The sequence below is a fragment of the Aphis gossypii genome, chromosome 2, assembly GCF_020184175.1.
Source record: "Aphis gossypii isolate Hap1 chromosome 2, ASM2018417v2, whole genome shotgun sequence".
Lineage (NCBI taxonomy): Eukaryota > Metazoa > Arthropoda > Insecta > Hemiptera > Aphididae > Aphis > Aphis gossypii.
In genome coordinates this window covers 86352631-86370033 of record NC_065531.1, presented here as the reverse complement: position 1 = coordinate 86370033, position 17403 = coordinate 86352631, and the positions used below count along the sequence as shown (strand labels likewise).

Here is a 17403-nt window from a genome sequence, read left to right as displayed (position 1 = left end):
TAGGCGACGCACGCGTGTTTACTGTTCAATGTTTATGTTGCGTACGAGTGTACGACGTACCGCGGTCCACGGTAGACACAATGTACATAACACGTCCAGCGGTAACCACAGTGCCACCGACGCGCGGGACGGCGTGTTTCGGGCCGCCGGCATTGGGCGCACTGATGTCGGACTGACGCCATCGAAGAGTCGAGTTTGTGTTGATTCGTTTGTTGTTGTGTTTGGCAAAGTGGTTCCAATTTTTTATTAGTTATTATTTTTTCGGTGAAATTGAATTCGCAAACTTTATAATTTGTCTTCACTCTACAGATTAAACATCATCAACAACAACAATAATAATAATAACATTACCGTACTCGACGACCCCGGCTTTTGTATTGGTTTCTGCCGCACGCAAGGTGCCCATAACATATTCGTTGCTTTCCGCGCGTTCGACCCGTTGTCGGATTTCAGTTAATGGTATTGGTTGTTATGGGCGGAACGCCAAAGAGTATTCTTCACTTGTTTCAAAGAGTGCTGAACTACGTTGCCCACTACTAGACAGAGGAATACGCCAAGGTAAATACTTCTCGATAAAATAATTTTTCAATGTTGCACTGTATCACGGTCGTGTTTCGACTGTCGGCGTCCGTTTGTCAAGCCGATCTGGTCTTTTGTCTCTCACTTAAGTCGTTATTGGTGACCCTTAAATGTTCTTAACTCTACTCCCTAACCTCTCATTTTTCAGTGGCATGTACGTAACTACCTACTCGTACAGTCTTAGAATAATGTGTTTACTAAATATAGTCTTAAGATTATTCACCTTCACGAACAGTTGCCTATCGTTCACAGTAGATAGTCATAATTTCAGATGTCAAGACATTTTATAGCAGTCCAAGAATATTTGGCACTGCAAACTTAGGGGAAGGCTTTATTTTCAATATATTAAGTGGTTTTGTTAGGTATCCAGTGTTGAAATTATGTTAATGTTTTGGGCTTTGTTAATTTTTAATGTTTTAAAACTTAATACATAATATATGTTATATGTTCTACCTCCCTGTTGTCTAGTGCATTTAATAATACTTTAATATTAATATCTTAAAATTACGAGGAAATATTATTTTGACGAATACTAATATAGTATAAGAAATGATAGTTATATTAAAGGGACTATATAGATTTATTATATAATATATATACATTTAATACTACATGTACTTACAATGCATTTATTGATGAACTAAGATTGCTAATTTGCCTCATTAAGTACTTAATGAAATCATTATTATAGTTTAAAATTTGTAAAAACTTCAACTATTTTATTTACAGGGCAAATAAATTTTAAATATCACATTTATAATTTGTATGTAATGATATACCTAGAAACTATGTTGATTATATACATTTCTATTATTAATTATAGTTAAAAGCATCTCAATTATATTATTTTAATAACTATCTAGAGGTACTAACATCAAAGATAAAATTATTTTATATGAATTACATGAAAATAAAATTCCACTGTGGAAATTTGTTAATTATGGTCATTAGCAAGTTATTTCTTAATTTTTGATACATAATGTTATTAACAAACATATTAATAACTTTAGGTATACTTACCTACATTTAAAATTAGGTATGTTTATGATATTTACTTAATATAAAATAATAATATTGAATATATATACATATATATATATTTTATATATTTTTTAATAGAAAAATTCTGTAAAAGTTTCACCAAAAGATACTTGTTGCTGTATCTATATAAAAAAAAGAGATTGTTGTTATTAAAACATTTTGGTCTAAACCTTGTGATTTTTACTAAACACTTTATGATAGTTAAAACTAAAATAAATTACTGGAAAATATAAACTTCCTTATTAATAAGTAATACTTTCTGATATATTGGGATATTTATATATCATTAGGTATACCTAAAAAAAAAAATTCTTTCTAATTATAATGTGCTGAAATAATTATTTGGTTTCTTTGTTATAAGTACCTTATTGTAATATAACTAATTTATAAATAATATTAAAAAGTAAATTTTTTATTAAATCTATATTTTTTAATTGTAAAAATTATGTTATCTAAATAACTATCTTTATTCAGACCAAATCAATCCCTCAAAATATTTGTTCTGATTTAAAACTATTAAATAATAGTTTTTCATACATATTTTTTTGATTTCAGATTGATTCTAACTTCTTAAAAATGAATAGTATTGGAGCAATGAATTCTCCAGTGAAGCAGCCTCTGCCAACAGTGTTGGCTCCTCCTACTATTTCAAATTCTTCACCTTCCAAAGTACAACAACCGCCAAATTTAACTCCACTTAATTTAAATACTTCTCAATCAGCTCAACCTTTGAGTCTTGTTAATGAACATAAAAATATTCCAATTGTTATTCCTTCGCCTGTTATGACTTCTGTTGAAAATATTGTTTCAAAAACTACTGCATGTAATGGTTTACCTGATACAAAACCAATTGGGGAGAAAATTGAAGGAGCATTGCCTAAAATTGAAACACAAGTACTCCACAATCAGGTAAATAATTCTGTCAATGTCAAAAGTGCAAATGAATCTCCTCTTCCTGAAGTGAAGCCTCAAGTATCGGAAGTTGAAAATCTATCTCAAAAAAAAGATGATAAGAATAACTTGCCAATTGTTCAAACTGATAAAGTTGTTTTGCCAGAAGTTAATGTAACATCTTTAAATGATGCTATTAAGCCTGATGATATACATAAAGCTGAAAATGTAGCTTCCAAACCAAAAGAAAATGATATTAAAGTCGTTCAAGAATCTACTGAAATTAAGGCTGTAGGACAAACAAACCAAGGGCCAAGTGTTTCTGTTGAAAAAATTGAACAAGCACCTGTAAACACTTCTAAAGCTGGTGTACGACGAAAAAGAGAACATAAAGTTAGTCTTTATTATTAAATAATCTTTAAGTATTAAGATGACAGTAACTTGTATTTCATATGAATCACATGACTTCATTAGTTATATATATTCTCTTGTATATGGTTATTCATTGTACCTACTCTTAAAAATAAAATAATAATTAAAAATATTTTAAATAACTAATTGACATAAAAATTATAAGTTATAAATTATCTAATTTTTACTATTTTTTTAATGTTAAGCAACTAGAAGAAGAGGAAGAAAAGAAGGAAAAATCATTGAAAAAGGATACACCTGTTGAAGAAATAAAATCAAAGCGTACTAGACTTCCTACACAACCTTTCCAATTATCATTGTTGCCGGAAATGCACCACATTTCTAAAATTTCTGAAAAACCCGTTTCTTCTAAAATCAACAGTGACAAATTAACAGTGTTTTACAAGTAATATTTTAGAACCATTGATACACTTTTATAAATAATTTAACTAATTCTATAAATCAAAATATTTCTTTTAATTCAGAAATGAATTTTTGGCTGTACGAAATGAAGAAGGAGGATTTTATTTATGCCAAGCTATGCAAAATATTCATAGAGCTAGTCGTCGCATACGTATTCGATGGCTAACTCAACATCCTAATGATGAATTTACACCAGATTTTTATGACCACACAGGTATACATTTTAAGTTATTACATTATTTGTATTATTTTGTATGTTTTAAAATAAAAACTGCTTTATATGTAAATGTTATATTTAACAAATATATATATATATCAAATAACAACACTTTAAAACTAAGTAAATATTATTTAGTATATTATATGCTTAATTTATTAGCATATTTAAAAGTGAATAATCATTTTAATTAGCTAAAACTAAAAAACAGAATTTCAATTATTGATTTAATTTTTACAGAATTTGATTGTATTTTGACTAATATAACATTAAAAAAAATTCAAAAGGAACAGTGGAAATTACCTGAAAAAGAAAAGTTAAGAATTGAAAATATATTGAAACGATCTATTGATGTTGAAAAAGGATCAGAAAAACCTTCAGTTACTGAAGAACATCCAGATGGGTGTATGTATTATAAAAACCTTTTATTTAATAGAATTAATGTTAATTTTTGTTGACTATTGTTAAACATTTATTTTTCAATCACTATAATTAAAATGTTTATCTTTTAGTGGACGTGAGTTTATTCAAAGATGAAGCTCAACTAACTAAGAAAAAAAGTAGCAAGAAAAGTATAACTGTTAAAAGGAAGGTATCAACTGATGATCAACCAGTAAAAAAGTCATCTAGATTGTCTAAGAAGAAACCATCTTATGATTTTGGGCATTCATCATCTGAAAGTGACGATAATGATGAAGAGGACAATAGTAACCAAAAAAAATCATCAAGCAAAAAAATGTTGAAAAAAAAGGTCATTGCTAAAGAACCTGCTAAAAAAGTAATAAGCAATGTGTCAAAACCTAAAATACCTTCGGTTAGAAAAACACAAGCTCCAGTTAAACCAACTTATGTACTGGCCTCAGTTTCATCAGCGGTGAAAAAAAGGGAAATAATTGCTACAAAACAAAAAAAAGAGAACAGTGTTTCAGATAAAAAGTCTTCCAAGAAAGTAGAAACAAAATCTCCAGCTGTTCCACTACCTTCAGAGAGATCATCGAAAACTAGAAGTAAAATATTTTCTTACCATTAACTGAATTATAATCAAACAATTAAATAAAAAAATTTTGTTATATTTCTGTAAAATTTATAAAGATTTACATTGGTAAATTGAGCTATAAATCAATTTCGATACCATTTTTAAGTAGGTATCAACCTGTATGTGTTGTCTCAGTTAATGAACAAATTACCATATTAAATTTATGTTCAGCTGATCTGATCTTGTATCAGAGTTATTAACTTATAAAATTTAAATTTAGGGATATTATCTAGATCATCTACAATTTAAATGATTAAATATTAAAGAGTTGTAATATTTTACTTATTTAAAATAATTAACATTAAAATAAATTATCCAAAGAAGCTTATGAAATTCCTGTGATAATAAATATTCATTCTAATATTAATACAAAATTAGTTCTTCTAATGCCAAATTTATTTTATTTTATGTTTCATATCAGGCATTATTACAGTTGAAAACTATTAAATTTTCTTATTATTTTTCATTTGTCCAAATTAATTTTAATTCCGTTTTTTTCCTAAAGTATAGTGAGTTATGACTTATGGGTCAGTTAAGTTATTTTGTAGAACATATTTGTAGTTATATTGTATAAGGGTTAGAAGTGCTGATAAAGTTTTTAATGTGTTCACGGTATGGGTTGAGGTATATAATAAACAGTATTTATTGTGTACATTGTTTTTTTGTTGAGTTCTAATTTAATAAAAAAATCATGTAATGTTCAACTTATTTATTAATATTTTTTTAGATGCAGGAAATGCTGTTTCAGCAAAAATAACTACTGCTGGTATTGGAATAGCTAAAAGTAACCCCAATGATCGAAAAACATTAAGAAATCGTAAATGATGATAATAATTCACTTTGTAAGTAATTTAGTCTACTACTTGTTTGAACAATATTTAAAAATTCATTTTGTTAATATTATCAATTTAACTTAATTCTGATTTCTTGAAAGACTACATTTTTATGTTAAACACATACCATATCACAAATTGTTTTGATGTGTTGATCCACATTCTTGTTTAACTTTTATAATTTTATACCTTTTTCGTTTATTATTTTTTATTAAGTTTTGAGTAACTTAGGTAGCTAATAGCATTAAATTTCAAAATAATCCGAAAATATTTAATAGGTAATTTAAAGTTATATTGTTATATTTTTTTTTTAACAATAGTACTTAATGGCTATTATTTATCAAATGTGTATCAATTTAAATTATTGTTAGATGTCAATGCCAACATTTTCAATTGTATTTTTACTTAATATTTATTAATTGTTTTTTAATTTAAAACATATTTATGGTATTTTAAAATGTAATTTTATTTAATGTTTTTGTGAGTTATTCTTGTATTTTGGAAACTAAATATATGAAAATCTATATTTTTCAATCGAACTTATCGCTCTATTTTAGTTTTATGAAGAATAATGTATAAAAGATAGTTAATTCTTATAAAATATTTTTAAATACTATATGTATTAATACAATTTATCTTTGTATAATCTGATTAAATATAATGTTATTAAATAGTTGTCACTTTTGGCATTGGCATCTTTCTATGAATTTATCTAGATATAATTTATTCAGTTATAAAACTATTATTTTCTAATTGATTACTTGATTTATATTCTTTTTTATTTTTATTCTATTTCAAATAAATAGAATAATGAATGTGCACCAAGTTCTTGTAAATGTATTGACTTAGTATTTCTTACGCACAAAAATATTTAGTTTAAAAAATAATTGTTTACTTCCATGAAAACTTATTGTTCCAAATGTTTAATTTATTACTTACAGTACAATTCAATTTAATATTTTTATTAATAACTTTAAACACAAATTGTAAGCTCTTTATAATATTGTATTGTATATAATGAATTAGGATAATATAGCCAATATATTATATAGATATATATTTATATAAATATACATATTAATAAATAATATTAGATTACAATTTTAAATCTTATATTATTAGTTATGTAAGTTAAGAAAAAAATGATTGTTTTGAGTGACGTGGTTTTGCCATATTTGCAATATCATAATATTTTTATTAATTTACAAGTGTAAAATTTTATCGTGTCTGTGTGTTGTAAATAACCATGAATCTAATATTCTGGTATTGATGTCAACCTGCTTTGATATTGTTTGTAAATCTATTGATTTTATTTTTTATTTAATACCAATAGTAGGGGTATGCACATTAGAAAAAAACATATTTATTTACCAACAACTTTTTAATTATAAAATATATATATATATACAAGAAAAAAATTATTATTGTAAATATTATAAATTTGATTAATTATTTTAAGTGAATTTAAAAATATATTCAAACAATTTATTGTACATATTTGTGTTTTAAAATTTATAAGTTTATTTTTTCATTATTGAATTCAAATTTAATTTGAATACCCTAGGAACATTTCTGATTGTTAATGATATGCGTTTATTTCTTGTTAGTGTAATTCCATTTTGATAATTTGATCCAAACAATTTTATATTGGATATTTTATCATCAATAATATCATTGGTAATTTCTTCAATGCCATGCATATATTCGGTATACATTTTATCCTTCAAAATTAGTAGACTTCTCCTTTCCAACAATAAACTGTACACTTTCTCACTTGATATAACTGCTTCGTCCTAAAATGATTAAAAAATTCTATTCATACTTGATTGTACTTAAATCAAAAAAATATTAATTTAATTTAAGGAAAAATTTCAAGCAGTAGTGTGCCGATAAATTAATAATAAGTAGGTATAATAAACTTTTTATTGATTAAATTCATTGCCTACTCACCTACTCACCCACTCATTTTGGTCTTACAAAAGTAAGACTACCTCAGCACACTACTTCTTTCAAGTATTGAATCGTATAAAAAAAAAAAAAATAATATCATTGCATAGTAATTTTTTAATTTATTAAAGAAGTATTAAGGTATGGATTTGTTTAATAAATTAAATTTTTTTTTTTTTTTTAACTTGTAAATATAGTTATAATTTTGAAGCACAAGGATCAAAACTACAAAGATATTTGTAAAATTTAATATTATGATCTTACCTTAAGTGGCCTATAAAAGTTCAGTACAGTGTGAGATCCACAGTTAATAGTACTTACGATAGGAAAAAATAAACTTCCATCTAAATGGGGCTAAAAGAACAACATTGATTTTAACAGCTAATAATCTTTTATAGTTTTATGTAATAAACGTATACCATGATCCCTTGTCCAGATAGGTATTCATTAATTAACACATGGTTTGGTTTGTTAATGCTAGGAAATACTTGAAGACTGTCTACTTGATCAATAAATCTTTTTAACCACTAAAACATGATTAAATTTAAATTATACTCCATTATTACAAATAATTAAGCAAACCACACTAACATCAGGAATTTGTTCAGGAATAAGCCCTTTGGTATGAGGCGTTCCTCCCCAATTTTGAACTCTTCTATTTTTCAGTTGACACCATTTTGGTTTTGGTGCATTATTTACTTTCTCCATTATGTATGTTTCCTGATCTTCAGTAATAAAATTTGGTATATAATACGCTGAATCATCGACCTTAAAACGACAGTAACTAACATCAGTTGAATAATAGCAACTAATATGACACTAATTAATATATTTACGGTAGTCAACTTATAATCCTTTAAATTTATATTTTCCATTTCAAATCTTGATCGTAGTTCAACAAAATAACAAAACACTAAAACGGGAAATCAAGACATGATTTATGACAATATGTTTTTATGCAGGAAATAAACAGTTCTAATTTAATATTTTTAGCACAAAAATACAGAATAGTTTTACTATTTACTGTGCAAATGTACAATATTATAAAATATCACTCATGATCCTGTGCTTAAATGTTAGAACTAGAAGCATGTGATATTGTGATGTGCTTGTTTATAATTTTATGAATAATTATTATGATAACGATAAGACTTATAACCACGGACTAAGATATAATCATTATATTATTATATATTATATCCACCTTGTTTACACCTATGTTTATCCACCTTGATATTTGTTGATAATACGTTTGTTCTTTGATAATACGTTTATATTATTATCATTTATCAGTGGCATAGCGTCGAGTACGTACGTTTAAAACAAAAAATAGATGAGAATAATATTCTCCCAATGGTCATGGTCAGTGACTGATGTTATCTATAGCAGATTAACCAACTGTTAATATAAAACCAACATGATGATTTTTTCAACATTTTTTTTTATAGTTTGAACTTTGTACTTTAAAATGTCCTATCAATTATTATAATTTTTTCTTAAGTTTCAACTATTAATTAGCTGATCAGCTACGAGCTTGTACTCAATAGGTATTCACGTAATAGTCGTCAGCGAAAAGGTATCTTAGAAAATATTTTATTTAAATTAAATCTCATATTTTTAAACAATATTGGTAAATAATTTAAAAATATACATAGTTAATCTATTAGTAAAATACAGTAGTCGTTATTATTACTAATTTTTATTTTTTTATAGATACTAGATAGTGTTTACCTACAATTAAACCTTTATTATGTTGAGAATTAAAACAGGAAAGGTATGCTAATTTCTTCAAATATTTAAACACCATCTCAATTTTTGATATATAAAGAACATATACATTTATTATCTAAATAAAATATTATTTCAATAGAGCTTAATAACTTATACCCAACGGTCTATATCAACTTCGTCAACATTGAGAGATGTTTTCATCATCAGTGCTACTAGAACTCCAATTGGTTCTTTTGGTGGATCATTGAAGAGTCTTTCTGCTACCAAATTAGGTGCTTTAGCTATTCAAGTGAGTATATAATATTTTAAATTCTAGTTTTGACAATTATCATATAATCAACATTTACTTTAATAACATGAATTAGAAACTTAAAATAACAGTTTAAACTAAAATTAACAAGTATATTCTTATTTCTTAGCTACAATTCATAACACACGATTGTAGTTATTTAAAAGCATTGCGTAATTTTAATTTTTTTTCATTAAATGAACATTTTTTACACACACACAATAAAGGTTAGGTTAATACAATATTTTTTTGTTAAAAAATTTTAAGATTCTCAGTCAATCCTTATTAATTATTTATATTTTTTACTCAATATTTTTGATAAGATTACTGACTAATTGTAATTTATTTATCTATCACTATTCACAAAACTATTAATCATTAAATCAATTAAAAAAGTACTTTATTTTTACAACAGGCTGCTGTTGAACGATCTGGAATTTCAAAAGATGAAATTCAGGAAGTTTTTATGGGAAATGTATGTCAAGGTGGTGTTGGACAAGCGCCAGCTAGGCAAGCAACAATATTTGCTGGTAAATTAGTGAACTTTTGTAATTACTATGCTTAAACATTTAACTAATAATTATAATAATTATTTTATAGGATTACCTAAATCAACTATATGTACAACAATAAATAAAGTCTGTGCTTCTGGAATGAAGTCGGTCATGTTAGCTTCTCAAAGTCTAATATGTGGCCATCAACAAATAGTAGTTGCTGGCGGTATGGAATCTATGTCTAATGTTCCGTTTTATCTAGCAAGAGGCGACACAAAATATGGTGGTGTGAATTTATCTGTCCGTTTATTATTTATATACGTAAAACATTCATACATAAATAATTCATTTTAGTACATTTTTTTAAAAAAATATTAATAGGATGGAATTGTGTTTGATGGTTTAACTGATGTATATAATAAAGTTCACATGGGCAGTTGTGCTGAAAATACAGCTAAACAATGTGGCATAAGTAGAGCACAGCAAGATGATTTTGCCCTAAGTAGTTACAAAAAAAGTGCAGAAGCCTGGAAACAAGGACATTTTGCCCAAGAAATTGTTCCAGTCAATGTTCCTCAAAAGAAAGGTACCCATTAAATATAATTTTTTTTTTTTTTTTGTTATGCTAATGATTCCAGCATTTTAAGGTAAACCTGATATTGTTGTATCTGAGGATGAGGAATTCAAAAGAATAGATGTTGAAAAGTTTAAAAAATTGAATACAGTTTTTCAAGTAAATATTTATTATTATTATTATTTGATTTTTTTTTTAAATTTTTTTTTTTTTTTTAGAAAGAAAATGGCACAGTTACTGCTGGAAATGCATCAACAATTAATGATGGGGCTGCTGCTTTAGTTTTGACAAATGAAAATGTTGTAAAAGAATTAAATTTGAAACCTTTAGCTAGAGTAGTTGCATTTCAAGATGGTGCTACTGACCCTATCGATTTTCCAATTGCCCCCGCATTTGCTATACCCAAAGTATGTTAATTATTTTTTATATTGGACTTTATTTATGTTTATTGGTCATAGAAGGGGGTGGCAAAATGGACTAAAATAATAGTAGTTGTAATGCTCATCATTAGCTGTTTGAACCAAGATGCAATTGGCAACTATCTTTAGATAAACAACAATCTAGAGGCTAGTGATTACCAATTGGTCTGAAGCCTAACCATTTTGTTAAAACTCAAATTATTGCTCTAGGGACCATTTTTTTTGTATATCCTCCTATTGCCTGTATGATTATATCACAAATAAATGCCTACTACTTAATCTCTAACCTTGATCTCAGGATCCCACCCCTTCACAAATCAGCTGTCCAATTATAAAGTTTTTACAAAATTTAAAAAAAGTATATTATTATTATTAATTATTGAAATTTATTTATTTATTTCTAGTTGTTAAGCAAAAGTGGCATTTCCAAAGATGACATCGCATTGTGGGAAATAAATGAAGCTTTCAGTGTAGTTGTTTTAGCTAATATAATGAAATTAGATCTTGACCCATCTAAAATCAATGTTCATGGTGGTGCTGTTAGCTTAGGTCATCCAATTGGGTAAATATATCAGTCATCATACATAATTTGATAAATTTTATAAGAATATAAAATATATTTATATGTATATTTTTTTAGTATGTCTGGTGCTAGAATTGTGGTTCACTTAGCTCACGCATTAAAACCAGGACAAAAAGGTGTAGCTTCCATTTGTAATGGTGGTGGTGGAGCATCATCAATTCTTATTGAACGTTTATAATACTTTGTAAAAGTTATATTTAATATTAATTATAATTGCAGCATAGTTATGAGTTAAGACTGCAATTAATTTATAAGATGGTTATATTTTTACTCATGGATAAAGAAATTATTTTAAAAAATATTATTAAAACAGATATTATATTTTATTAAAATTTCAAGTTTATTTATTTACGTAGATCAATTTTAACAGTATTAGCTTTGTTTATTTATAATACTACTAAAATAGTTTTTTTTTACATCTTCGATCACATTGTCTATAAGCTTTAATGCCTTATATTTATCTACTTGTTTGATCTTAAATTCGGTAGCTTTGAATTGGACTTTGTTTTTTAATTTTATTGGTTTAATACCAAATTTGTTCCAGAAATTGTTTAACCAATTTACATCTTCTTGTAGTTCCTATAAATAATATTATTTAGTTAAATCTTTAAAATTTGTTCATAAACTGTCATTTACCTTTGGAACACGTAAGTATACATGTATGTTCTCTTTATTGTAAGCCAAAAATAAACAAGGTATTTCACCACAAACATGTACGACATTTTCAAATTCATAACAATTGTCATCAAGATAGGCTGCATCACAGTCAACAAAACCCACAGCATAACTGTCTTCGCATAAATTTTTTATTGCATCACTTAATATCTGCCTGAATATAATAAATTAGTGGATATCAAAATAAAATTATTCATTATAACATAATAGTTATTTACATCTTTTTTTCTTTTATAATTTTCTGTATTTTTCTTTCAGTAGCAAATATTTTTTATTTATTTGAATTTGAGCATTCAGCGGTATATAGTTTTGAGAAACATTTTTTAGTTCGGATTTTAATTGGTTGTTATGATCCATCATCAAATGCACCTTAAGTTAAAAATATTTATCTAATGATTATCATATTAATGGGATTCTACTTTAATAAGTAATTTACCTTTGTTGAAGAAATATTATTTAAATTAGTTGAATTCACCAAATGTTCAACAAAATTTGATTTTTCTAATAATTTTTGGCCAAAAATTCTTGCTTCTATACATAGTGGTCCAGTTACTGCCATTATGGTGCATTCATTACTGAGACATTTATATTGGACAATACAAAAATCAATCACATCTAATGTATTTTGAACATGTGTACCACAACATGCTTCTCTAGATATGTATGAATTATCATTATTATTGTACATATCAATTACATGTACTTCATCTGGATACACTTCTCCTGGAAGTAATGTGACATTCATTTGGTTTAAATCATTGGATGTCACTGTAGTCCTTTTAACAGGTACTGCAGACTGTATTATATTATTAACTTTTTCTTCTATCAATAAGGCATCTGTATAATTAATAAAATGTAATAATTATTCACACCAAACTTAAATAAAATCAAATATCTTGTTAATAATGATAAACCTTCTGGTGAAAACTTTTGACCAAAGAGTGCAAATGTGAATGACGTAAAATCTTTTTTTACACAACTTGACAATTGAGTAGTAACAACTAAATATGAGTTTAAAATAGAATTTAATATATGAATAGATGAATGAGCACGCATTAGACCAAGTCTATAATTTGAATCAACTTGAACATTTAATTCCTTTTCCCTGAAAATATATTCACAAATATAATAATATTAACATTGGAAACTGTAAATGTAACGAAAAAAAGTACCTTAATAATATAGGCCAATCACTTGATTCAATATGATGCAAAATAACACCATTTTCTTCAATTTTGTCTACACCAGTAACATTAAATACTACTCCATTGTTAGTTTTGATAATACCAATATCATTTTGTTGTCCTCCAGCTTTACAATAGAAAGATGTTTTGTCTAGTACTAACGAAACTATATCTCCTTGCTCTTTGATATCAGGTTCAGTCACAATATTTCCATTAACATCGACAATTGCTAGAAGCTTAGCAATAATAGGTGGTGATAAATATGATTCATTATTATAGCGAATAATTTCATACTTAAAACTATCATCAGTTTTAGGAATATTTTCTGTCATATAATTATTTGATTTTTTTTTAATATGTTTAATGGTTTTTGTTTGCAATTTTTTTAATTTTTCATGAAGTTCATTCCAATTTGTTGGTTTTCCTAAAAAAATAAATATATCAAATGAATACTAAATCAATAATAACAAAGATAATGTTTTACCCATGACTTCAGCAAGCCTTCCAATTGTTTTCTTTTCGAGACCAAATGCATCGTATAAAGTAAATGCTGGTATATTTTTCATATTTTTGTTTTTAATTAGATAATTACAAGCTGGTACAAATCCCGTACATTCTTCATATGGATCAAAATTCTTTAATGTTGGACATTCTTCAACCACCATTTTCCAATCTTTGGAAACAGACATTCTTAGTTTATTAAATATAGTGTACTCATGTTTTATTAAATGTTTGACCTACAAGTGAATACAGATACTTAGTTGTTTAAGATTATCCAAATAATTTAACTCAGTATGTACAAGTGTACAACATTGTAATTATAGTTCACCTTTTCATTATTTTTAATCAGTTCTGGATACACATTACCAAGACTATTTGAAACTTCATCAGCGATATCACACATCAAAGTGTGCCCGGGTTGAACTTTGAAATTTGTTTCAGCCAATATAAATGATTTTCGTATCAATCTTCTCAATTTATGACTAAAATAGTATCAAACATTTAAATTAACAGTTCAAAACTTAAAACTAATATAAAAATCACTTTTGACTAGGCAGCATATTATCTGAGAGTGCAACAGTAATCATTCTCCCATGGTCTGCTAAAACCCGATAATAAGTATCCAAACTCGAGTTATCATAATATAATCCTTTGTACTTTGATATTTTGCTGGCCTAGTTAAATAATAATACTTCTGAATAAAAAACGTTTTGTTTTTCTTAGTCATAAGAATTTCTTACATTAAATATTATGTCAAATATAGAAGAAAACAAATCTGTATCGTAAGTAGATGTTTTATCTTGTAACACCATTGTCAGACGTTCCAATCCCATTCCAGTATCTATGAAATAATTTGGTAACTTGCACATAGTATTTTTTTCTCTGTATAAAATCTAATTCATTAATGGTTAACTAGGAATCAGTTATATCAGAAAAGAAAAAATTACCGAGAATATTGTATGAAAACAATGTTCCAAAGTTCAATAAGATTTTTCCCACCAGACGGTGGATAATCAATGTGTATTTCAGTACAAGGCCCGCAAGGTCCTGTTTCTCCCATTTCCCAAAAATTGTCATTTGCTCCATTCATAACAATATGATCATCATTTACACTGTAATAACATATAAGTATGAATAATTAATAATATATTAAGTTTCAATCAAATATAAATAACAGAATGTAATCTTTCCTTTTTTCATCATATTAATTTATTTGCTAGTAATGCTTTCAGGATTTTGGGTTTTATAAAATAGAAATACAAAAGAGTTTAAAAAAAGAAATACTAATTTGTCTAATTAAATGTAAGCAAGAGTTCAGATAATTCTTTAGTTTGATCCCTTAACTATACTGATTTTATTAATCTATTAAAAAAATGTTAAATACAAGTACACTAAACCTGTGTTTTAAAATGAATAGAAGTCTATGTAGGAATTCATATCACCTTTACTATACTCAGAAAAATATTACATATTGCGAACTTAGAAGAAAAGTTAAAAATCTAATGTTTTTATATGACTTACTAAATGGTAATGTAGACAACCCAAAGTTGCTTTCGATGGTTAGCTTTCACACTAATTAAATCAACTTTAGAATTAATACATTTATTGTTTTCTGTTATTTATCACAAATTATAGATCAGCATCATACTTTCTTGAGTCCTAATGTAAAATGTTAGTAAATAAAATAACAAACTTTGTTGATTTTTTTCTTTATGCGTTATGAAATTTTTAAGTTAAATGTTTATAACACGTTTAATAATTGTATTTTATACCTTGTTTAGTTCTATTTATTGTACATTATCTTTATTTAATTTCATTTATTAATTTTACTTGTATCAATAACAATGTTCTATCTATTATTAAAGGGATTATACTCATATACAATTTATAAGTAAATAAAAATAAATAAATATTAACCCAATATGTTTCCATATTTGGAGAGTTTCATCATCAGATCTTACATCAAGTGTTTCATCGCCATTAAATACAGTACAATATAATTGCTCGGCTGGTATATTGAAGGGCGATGAAGTCAATAAATTCCAAGCCAAATGACATGCTTCAGCCTATAAAAATGAAGTTATACAGATTTGCTAAACACATTTTACATTAATTTCAACCTTGCCATAACGTCCAAAAGACCAGTTTCCAAGCATTTCAAAAAATGTATGATGGTAACCATCAGAACCAACAACATCCAAATCATTGTGCTTACCACCAACTCGTATGCACTTTTGGCTATTGGCGACACAATTAGCTGCTAAAGTTCTTTGACCAAGTAATATACTCTTAAACTAATCAAAAAATAAATAAATAAATCAACGATAAGTATTTTTATAAAATTTTAATATGCTTACCTGACACATTCCAGCATTTACAAAGGCTATCGTAGGATCATTATATGGTACAACAGGACTAGATTTAATGTACTTGTGATCATTTTCTTTTACAAAATAATCAATGAATCGTTTACGTATTTCATTTGAAGACAAAAATGATTTAAAACGTATTCTGTTATTAATATTTAATGGTTTAAACCTTAGCTTAATCATTTCTTCATTTCTTTTAAGTATCTGTAAGAGAAACAAATATTCTAGTAATTTTGCAGGACATATAATACCCATATAAATGGGAAGTCATTTCTATCATGAAGAAATTGTTATTTTAATCAGAAACATTATTATAATATTGAAACAAGTATAATACATTTTGTTACTAAACAATAAACTGCAGATAGTAATAGTATCACAGCTTAAAACTGAAATTCTATACTTCGACTGTTGTCTGTTTTTGAAAGATGTCAGATGATAGAATTTAAAATTATAAATTTTTAACATGTAAATATTAACAGTTTTATAAACATGAGAGAATCAGCTGAGTACCAGTCATGAGAGTTGAGAGTCTGACTGCTGTTCCCGATTCCCGATGACCGGTAGTTTAAAGTGTTAGAACTTTTCTTAACTTGACGAGCATCTTATGCAGTCACGCATGGATAAAAATGAAAATATTATATACGGGCATACGGCTGTTTCGACAATCAACTGCGGGCAAAGCTCTCCCTTATCATACAATATATTATAATCACTAAAGAAATTATTTGTTATCTTTATGTTATGATCATTGATAATACCATGGATGAAATATACCTATATATATATATAATAATTAATAGTTTATTTCAACCATGGCTAATACTATTATTTTAATTTTGAAATTTTTAGACATTTAATTATTTAATAAGCAAAAAACAGTTTTATAAATTTGAATGTAGTTCTAACTACTATACCTAGTAATTAGTATTATTAAATAAAAATTTAAGATTTTTAAAATTTATGCATATCAATAATTTAATACATTATGATCATTCAACATATTATTTTAGTCTCGTAATTTATTTTTGAATATATTACAATACAAAAAAAACAATCGATTTTGTCAATTATTTTCTAGCGGTTTTTCTTAATTATTGAATTCAATGAAAAATTGTTATTTGTGACCCCCAACTGGACTCAATTTGATCACAGGATCGGTAGAGAACACTGAAAAAGCATCTTAGGTATTGTCAAAAAAAAAAA

General features: G+C 26.3%; 4 protein-coding genes across 6 annotated transcripts; 2 read left to right on the top strand and 2 right to left on the bottom strand.

The window, feature by feature from the left end:
* Positions 1-125: 125 nt before the first annotated feature.
* On the top strand, positions 126-6924 carry LOC114119049 (uncharacterized). Its single transcript, XM_027980505.2, has 7 exons — positions 126-558; positions 2176-2904; positions 3129-3328; positions 3408-3559; positions 3803-3967; positions 4075-4569; positions 5326-6924. The coding sequence occupies exons 2-7, from the start codon at positions 2197-2199 to the stop codon at positions 5421-5423; spliced, it is 1818 nt and encodes a 605-aa protein (XP_027836306.1). The 5' UTR covers positions 126-558; positions 2176-2196; the 3' UTR covers positions 5424-6924.
* On the bottom strand, positions 6791-8524 carry LOC114120071 (alpha-ketoglutarate-dependent dioxygenase alkB homolog 6). Of its 2 annotated transcripts, none has more exons than XM_027981874.2 (5): positions 8215-8524; positions 7970-8146; positions 7798-7905; positions 7643-7732; positions 6791-7224 (listed from the first exon to the last, which is right to left on the bottom strand). In XM_027981874.2, the coding sequence occupies exons 1-5, from the start codon at positions 8251-8253 to the stop codon at positions 6952-6954; spliced, it is 687 nt and encodes a 228-aa protein (XP_027837675.2). In that variant the 5' UTR covers positions 8254-8524; the 3' UTR covers positions 6791-6951. The 2 variants fall into 2 exon arrangements, with proteins under 2 accessions (XP_027837675.2, XP_027837683.2); XM_027981882.2 differs by having other exon boundaries at positions 7970-8162; positions 8215-8509.
* A 210-nt stretch (positions 8525-8734) lies between these two features.
* On the top strand, positions 8735-11800 carry LOC114119129 (acetyl-CoA acetyltransferase, mitochondrial). 2 transcript variants are annotated; one of them, XM_027980618.2, is made up of 10 exons: positions 8735-9008; positions 9092-9152; positions 9249-9398; positions 9814-9928; positions 9999-10192; positions 10274-10478; positions 10540-10625; positions 10685-10873; positions 11290-11447; positions 11526-11800. In XM_027980618.2, exons 2-10 carry the CDS (start codon positions 9129-9131, stop codon positions 11644-11646), a joined length of 1242 nt encoding a protein of 413 aa, XP_027836419.1. In that variant the 5' UTR covers positions 8735-9008; positions 9092-9128; the 3' UTR covers positions 11647-11800. The 2 variants fall into 2 exon arrangements, with proteins under 2 accessions (XP_027836419.1, XP_027836411.1); XM_027980610.2 differs by having other exon boundaries at positions 8736-8954.
* LOC114119143 (alanine--tRNA ligase, mitochondrial-like) lies at positions 11785-16890 on the bottom strand. The gene is given in 16 exon segments (XM_050200800.1): positions 11785-12047; positions 12105-12297; positions 12362-12410; positions 12413-12512; positions 12580-12980; positions 13058-13248; positions 13316-13751; positions 13812-14064; positions 14157-14310; positions 14372-14502; positions 14569-14710; positions 14776-14940; positions 15746-15894; positions 15949-16122; positions 16186-16401; positions 16711-16890. Coding segments are annotated over 15 exon segments (2940 nt in total). The 5' UTR covers positions 16381-16401; positions 16711-16890; the 3' UTR covers positions 11785-11840.
* Between the last annotated feature and the right edge of the window lie 513 nt (positions 16891-17403).